General features: G+C 40.2%; 1 protein-coding gene across 1 annotated transcript; it reads right to left on the reverse strand.

Moving 5' to 3' along the window:
* Positions 1 to 329: 329 nt before the first annotated feature.
* LOC145895049 (uncharacterized) lies at positions 330 to 2,486 on the reverse strand. Its single transcript, XM_082983795.1, has 4 exons — positions 2,356 to 2,486; positions 1,876 to 2,091; positions 1,575 to 1,659; positions 330 to 1,497 (listed from the first exon to the last, which is right to left on the reverse strand). Exons 2-4 carry the CDS (start codon positions 2,081 to 2,083, stop codon positions 1,050 to 1,052), a joined length of 741 nt encoding a protein of 246 aa, XP_082839921.1. The 5' UTR covers positions 2,084 to 2,091; positions 2,356 to 2,486; the 3' UTR covers positions 330 to 1,049.
* Positions 2,487 to 7,539: the final 5,053 nt, after the last annotated feature.

Consider the following 7,539-nt stretch of genomic DNA (forward strand, 5'->3'; position numbering starts at 1 on the left):
TTCCTTAATTAAACAATATTTGTCAGTAGGAGCAGATTTTGTCGACGCGAAAATAGCAACTTCACCTTGCGAGTTGTTTCTCACATAATGTTCTGTAGTTTTGGTAAATTTCTATGACCTAAAACCTGAACCCGGTTGTTTTTTTCATTTTAAACTCAATATTTGCGAGGACAAGGTTTATAACCAGGTCATGGTCAAACGTGTTGACTGTTGACACAAAGAGTAATATCTTGCGTACAATGGACATTTCATGTGTGAAATGTGTTGAGTTGCTCCAATCTATGAGGAAAGGTAAATACTGGAGCGTGACATTGTTGTTATATGAAGGGACTTCCAATAAGCGCGTCCTTGCCTTTTGTTGAGTTGCCCTCTGTGACCCTTGTCACGGTCGGTTGGTTTGCAATAGTCCTGTGTCACGTGTTGCGTGAGTCCCGGGAATGTGAGAATGGCGAAAAAGGTTGGGTTTTACGTGGAGTTGTTTACCGCGATTTACAGTTGGCGGGCGGATTTTTGACGATGTTTTAATGAATAAACGCACAACTGTTGAAGATTTCGCTTGAGTTCCAAGTTGGAAACATTCTAACCCACCCTCTTGGCCCAACTTGTGACGAAAATTACCTGAAAAAATCAACCAGCAAAAGCCCTCGTTTAGCTTCGTCACTGGGGTGATAAAATGTAACGATGGAGGCCTCATCTAACTGTGTTATTCCTTTCAGGAGGAACTGATCTTGACCGGAACGGGAAGAAGGGGGTATGGATGGTGGTGGTGTTTGAAGGTAAGGGTTTTTATTTCACCTTGAACAAAAAAAACATAAAAAATGAATTTTTAAAAAAACCAACGCTATTGAAAGAAACACGAATAATGGCGCGAAAAACAATTTGTGAGCAACCACGACCACTGGGAACACTGCTTAAAAACTAACAATGTAATACGGTTTAAAATAAACGGCAGACTGTGCAAAATCAACAACAGAAATATAAGTTGAAAGTTTTTCAAATCTTCTATCAAATATTGACGTCATTTTGTTTCCTCCATCAGTGCGGTCCGCTCATCCGATCAAAAAAAAATCAACACAAATTATTATTGTTGGAATTATTAAATGCTGCGATCGTCCCTTTAACCACGTCGTCCCCCGACATGTTGCTGTTGTTATAGGTCCCGTTACTGACTCCGTTACAGGCTCCGTTGTAGATTCTGCTACAGACTCCGTAGTAGGCTGCATTGTAGGCTTCATTGTAGGCTCCGTTGTAGGCTCCGTTGTAGGCTCCGTTGTAGGCTCCGTTGTAGGCTGTGTTGTAGGCTGTGTTAAAGGCTTCGTTGTAGGCTCCTTTGAAGGCTCCGTTGTAGGCTGTGTTGTAGGCTCCGTTGTAGGCTCCGTTGTAGGATCCGTTGTAAGTTCCGTTGTTGTTGTTGTTATGTTGTTGTTCGTATTGTTACAATTGGTAAACATTGCATTTTCGTTGCAATATTCTGAGTTACAGCATTTCATGCAACATCTGTGGAACAACGAACGTGGAATGCGGGCTCAATTGCTTCAGTGTTAAATAATAACAGTGTCAAGTTAAACGCTTACGTTGTATAACTCGAATCGTTTAGGAAGGTTGTGCAGTTTGGACCTCCCGTACATTTCGTACATCCACCCAGAAGCAACTGAACGCCTGCAAAAATACAAAAACAGTTATTTTGGTGTTTGTGGAATCGGTTCAACTGAAACAGCGATGTCAGCTAACAGCAATAATGTCCTTGAAGAACATTTGTGACCCGACAAAGTGCGTAAAACGATATTTTTTGTTAACATTGAACTCTTTGCTGAACAAATGAAGTTTCCATTGGAATAAATTAGTCTTAACATCTGCCATTAGTTCCATACTTACTCTCAGAGAATCCTTCGTAATGGAAGCATACGTCATCTCTGAAGCATGACGTCATTTCGCTGCGATTCGTTTGCCCCACAATCTCCCCCATTTTCCACCGACGTTGGAAAGTGTAGTCGTGGCATTCTAACGCCCAAATTTTATCAAAGTTTACAAAACACACAGCAAGAAACAACACCTCGAGGCACTTGTATCCCGGATGGGACATTTTCGGATCTACAACAACGTTAAAAGTTAAATCAACACAAACATCAAGTTCACACAAGTAATGAAACTATTTTCCATAGTTTTCCCTCAACCAAAACTATACGGAGCGCTTTGGGGGCATCCCCTATTAATTAGTCATGTTACTCACAAGAAGATTCAACATGTTATGACTTGACCTTGTTGCATTGTAGCATGCTCGTGAGCTGTCAATAACTGTTGTGGCCAATATACCAAATCTACAGCTAAATTACCAACACCAAGTTGCTTGCTTACATCTTCAGACCTGCTGGTTTTTCCTGCCTAGGCATTCCAACATCTTGTAAACGTAAATTGTGTCTTTTCCTATTCATGACATCAACCGACTTTCTTAGCAAGTTTTTTCTCTAAACTCGACGCCACATTCTGATTCTCACATCCCAGACGAAATCCGACCCAGTCATATTTACACTGAAGCCCTGCGATACTTTTATCAATGGCAAAATCCACACATAGCGTCGGGTCTTTACTGTCCGCAAATCCTGTTCGAAATTTCCACATAAAAGCTGACGTCACAAGGTGTTTTATGGCGCAACATAGGTTTGGGATTTCCCCGTCTCGTGTAGAAGTTTGTCGCGATATTGTTACAAACATACCTGGCTGTCATGGGCTGTGCTTTGTTAAAGCTGGTTGGGTGTACATTGTACGAGCTTTCGGTGCGTGTTATCGTTCACGACGTGCTAATTTCAATTGTGATTGTACCTGTAACGACTAACTTTGCTCTACATGAACAACGACTTGAAATCAACATTGCAGGTTGGATTTCCCTAAATAAATTATTACTGATGCTGCCAGGCATGTTTTATTAGCAATCAAATTCCCTGTTTCAATCTCTGACTACATTTCCGCAAACTCAACTTTGCTTCTTTAGTTCAAATCTTGTAAATGTCTTGGTTTTACCGCGGGTAAAAATACATTCTATACAGCACAACTATATCCACACAAGACCAAGGCATAACTTCCCACATCGAGCACTCCTTTGTCAAAGTTGACTAAACATTGCACAACAATAGCATGGGCCGTCTGTGACGACAGAAACTCTTTGTAACGTGGCAATCGAGGGGTGTGTGGGAAACTACCTGCGAACCAAGGACGATTGTTACGTCACGTACAGAAAAAGACGGACAACATTCCACCTGTTTTAATACGACGTTCCGAAAGAGAACAATTCGAATCAAACACATTTAAACATACGACAACCTACAATATAGTTGTTATTACTCCTGCGTCCGGTAACTTCATACAGTAATCTTCGCATAAATTGCTGCAGTTCTTTAAATGCACAAAGATCCAATGAAATCTTGTCTCCACTTCTTTCAAATGCTTCAAACGAAATACACGGCGTGTCAAAGAGAAACAATCTTAAATCTACAACGATTCGTGTTGCGAGGCCACCTTGCAGAACTATTGGATAAAAATATTTGCATGCATTGTCGGTTGGTTTTCCCCGAAGTGCCGGTGAATCATGACCCGGGTAGGTCGCTCCCTGGTGGTTGGGTTTTGAAGACTATATGGGACACTAGTGGCGCCGTTGAGTTAAGGTTCACTTATCTCGAAATATTAAAACATCGAATTGCTCGATTTGTTGCTGACGCTATCAGGCATATCATTCAATAATTCAAAGCCCTTCTATCAAATTACTTGCCCTGATGAAGTTCGGTTACATAACGACCAAAAAGTCGACCAAACCAATAATTACTTGCCAGAAAAGCCAAAAGAATTATTGAATCGAATTGCTCAGTTTCGTTTTAAACAATAAAACTGTTTGATTGAATATTAGGGTTTCATTTTAACACTTGAAAATAAATTCACAAAAAATGCATCGCAATTTCTGTATAAAGCTGAAAATACCAAACACTTCCACAGGTGTCCAAGTAACTGAAAATATATATGTGCCGCCCATCATCAGTTTCTGTGACTGCAGTCAGTAAATCAACATCAACAGCTATTAAGTAAAGATATTGACATAAGGTGTGTATACGTCACAATTGCATCGTTCATTCGATGACGTTGTTCGTATGGGTTGTTAAGCGAAGTGAGCGTTGGGTATTTGACTTTTTATTTTCACTACGTTGTATGTTTTCTTCCGGTTGCTTTGTTCAAATCTCAAAGTAAGCGATAAGAAAGCGGTAGTCCATAAAACGTAACACTCTCAAGGTCTATCACCGTCCACTTAATTTCCCGCCACACGAAGAGCTTTTGATAGCAGGCGCGTGTTTCCAAGCTCTGTGACGCGATAAGAGCGCTTTTGTGATGTAACAAGTGACAAATGCCTCTGATAGTAGGCGCGAGAAGCACATCGGTGAGCGTTTGATGGAAAGATAAGATTGAATTATTACTGGCGTTTTGGGTGGCGCTGAATTGGCAGATCTTAAATCAATGTTCTGTCTGTTTGTGACCCACGGTCTGTGTAGCATGGAAGAAATCAATTTAGAACTAAGTAAATGGCAAAGCTCGGTTTCCACCGCACTCAATACGAAATGACTGGAATCCTTCAAGTTGTCCAGTTGTCTGACTTTTATATTTTTTATTCTCGAAAAACAATACTGCAATAATGAGTAACGGTTTCCCAAAACAGAATAAAACGTCGTCGAACATCAGCAGATTAATATCTAATCTATAAACTCCCAAATAACTTCAAGATCGCCAACACTTAATGGAATCAAAATCACCGAATACTTTCCCGTTTTCACATTCGCAACGTTTCTGTCGTTCGTTGTCGCGCGCCACCACTCACATGCAATGGAATTATGACGTCAAGTTTACTTTGTATTAGCTTTAGTCTCAGACGAAGGTCGCCTGGAGGTCGTTTGCTTTGATGAAATCGCATTACGGGCGAGGAACAGACACTAATTCCACGGAACAATAAACAGGTTCGAAACTTCACAAGCGCCATTGTTTTGTCACAAACACCTGATCAAAGGTGGTTTGATGTTTGGTTGATTGTCATTTGAGCATTAAAGGAAAGTTTCAGTCACCAATGGCGCTAACGAGTTTCTAGTGCACCTGGCATATTATAACTGTGAATTGTTTGTGAAACGCCATGTTTCAACATGGGTAAACGTTTGTACGGGGAATGACATGAAACTCTTGCGGGATCTTTGACCACAGTTTGCTGCTTTCGGGTTAAACTCCCAGGGGCCAAGAATAAAAATAATTATTTTCGAAATTTTGCTAAATTGTCGGAAGTTGTTTTCCCGTTGACTGGTCAAGCGTAACAACTTTTCCTAGTTCTGTCATTGTCGCGCGATTATGTCGTAACAACCACTATTAACATATTATGGTTTTTATTTGTTTTCAAGTTGTGCGACTTGTAATCGCGGATGTTCCGCAAATTGCTTCCGGGTTTCAGTATTCTAAGTAAAGGTTGTGAGTTATCCCCGGTTTACAGACTTTTGTTACAGATATTTCGGCCCTACCATGGTCACGTGAACATTAAAGCCATGATTCAAATATATTTTCTTACTCAAATAAACGGGCCATGTTTAAAGCCGGTAAAATTGTCAGCACATAATTTCCAAACAGAACTTGCTTCGTTGACCCAGATAAAATGTTCGTTTCGAATTAAAACATGTTTTTCCAATATTCGGAAATCCTCACACTGTCTATTGTTAGGATGGATGCCCTTTGAATGCGCATTGTGACCTCATCAGTTTTTGCTTTGTGACCTCACGGGAGCTTATGCTGGTAACGCGTATTGATCAGACCCGACCTTCCAATGTTCCATAATTCTTGCAATCGCGTCGTCGTGGTGCGACCCAACCGTGACGTCACAAAGGCGAGTGCATGGCCGGGGCCAATGAAACTGCTTCCCCGTCTCGCTGGCCTTCTGTCGCTCCACTTGCAAATATCCCCAACGGAGCTGACGCAAATTAACCACGAAATAGGATGCAACGTCATAAACAGTCCCTATCACGTAACAATGGATAGCGAGAGCGGTGCGCGCTTGCAATTGAAACGTCACCTGCTGTATTCAGTGCAACCGGCAATTACATCCTGTTCTCTGCATATGTTTGCTTAGTGGCAACATATGCCTTAATCGTTGTTTGTTTTGTAACAACAGAATTATGACATCATTAACTGTTAATTACAGTCACGTGACGGCGGCGTCGTTTGTTGCGTGAAAAATATATTATTCTCGCGTGATGTAAGCTGTTTGTTTCGCAATAATGATATATTGTTTGCTGATTATTCGTTCATTAGCAGAGGCTTATTGCCCTCCATAGGTTTTAAATTTTGTTTTGTTACGTCAACAATGGACATTAATATTTCATACAGACGAAATTACCGAACACGCGAGCTTGCGAAAGATGCGTTTTTTGCAAACGAAGTTGGAATTGAATGTTGTTTTAAATGCATTTTCTGAATAAGCTTGTGCAAGCAACTCAAACCAACAACGCACATTTACATTTCATGTGAATAGAAATAACATGGCAGATGCCAGCTTGTAACTCATGGTTGTCCTTGTTTGCTCGGCAAACATAGATATCCTATCTATGGTACGATCTCTATTTACACAAGGTTTGCAGCTGAAGAAAATTGTTGCCGGGTCGTAGAATTTGTGGTGTTATTTGTACAACCGCTATGTACATGGAAATAACACAGTTATTTGGAGAAACTGCTTACGTCGTTCTTACCACATACGCTGTTAGGAGTAAGCAGGAATTGTCCGGTTCGCCATTCCCCTAAGAATTCAACGACTGGTGTGTCCAAAATTGTTACGAAAAACGTTTTAGTAAATTTATTCACTTATGCGAAAACATGATGGTAATTTTTCGTGTAAATTTAATCGTTTTGACAAGATTTTTTTACTTTCAACATCACTGACAACAATTCCACCCCACCCCAGACCAACCGAACATTACAGTCAACATTCGAGGGTTGTTTTTTTCATCTTGAGTTCACATTTCACCAATAAATGAGCATCCAACACTCTTCAATAGGAGGTGATCCGCACCCTTTCTATGTTGGATTAACTTCAAGCAGAGTCGGATAATTTCTTGGCGATTGAAACACTCAAATATCCAACTGTTATGAAACAATGTTGTTTAAACTATCCAGTGTGAGATAATAATCTTCCTTTAAATCGTTTTATGATGTAACAAACACTTGCCGCTGAGCTTATTAGTTAATCGAGTTTGAGAAGTTTTTACGGTTAAGTTTTAATCGGGTGATGGTTGCGTTTCGATTAATTATTGGATTATCGGATTTAAGATTATCTGCTTAACCCATGGAAAGTGTTTTTGGCAGTCTGGAATTATAACAAAATGTGATTAAGTTGGTCGCTTCAAACCGTAGATTATCACAATATCTTTAACACACAATATACCCAATAAGTGCGAAAGGATGATCGAAACGTTTGCAAATGAATTTCGGGCAGTTACATGAGATATGTTGTTTGTCTTGATGATTTACAAAACC

Source organism: Ascidia mentula, chromosome 3 (genome assembly GCF_947561715.1).
Source record: "Ascidia mentula chromosome 3, kaAscMent1.1, whole genome shotgun sequence".
NCBI lineage: Eukaryota > Metazoa > Chordata > Ascidiacea > Phlebobranchia > Ascidiidae > Ascidia > Ascidia mentula.

What these genes read in the sequence shown, in the direction of transcription:
- LOC145895049 (XM_082983795.1), bottom strand. Translation starts at nt 2,083, where the DNA reads ATGTCCCATCCGGGATACAAGTGCCTCGAGGTGTTGTTTCTTGCTGTG. An exon ending in TTACGAAGGATTCTCTGAGA is followed by an intron (nt 1,660 to 1,875) that starts GTAAGTATGGAA and finishes GTATTTTTGCAG; the next exon opens with GCGTTCAGTTGCTTCTGGGT. An exon ending in AACGATTCGAGTTATACAAC is followed by an intron (nt 1,498 to 1,574) that starts GTAAGCGTTTAA and finishes GTTGTTCCACAG; the next exon opens with ATGTTGCATGAAATGCTGTA.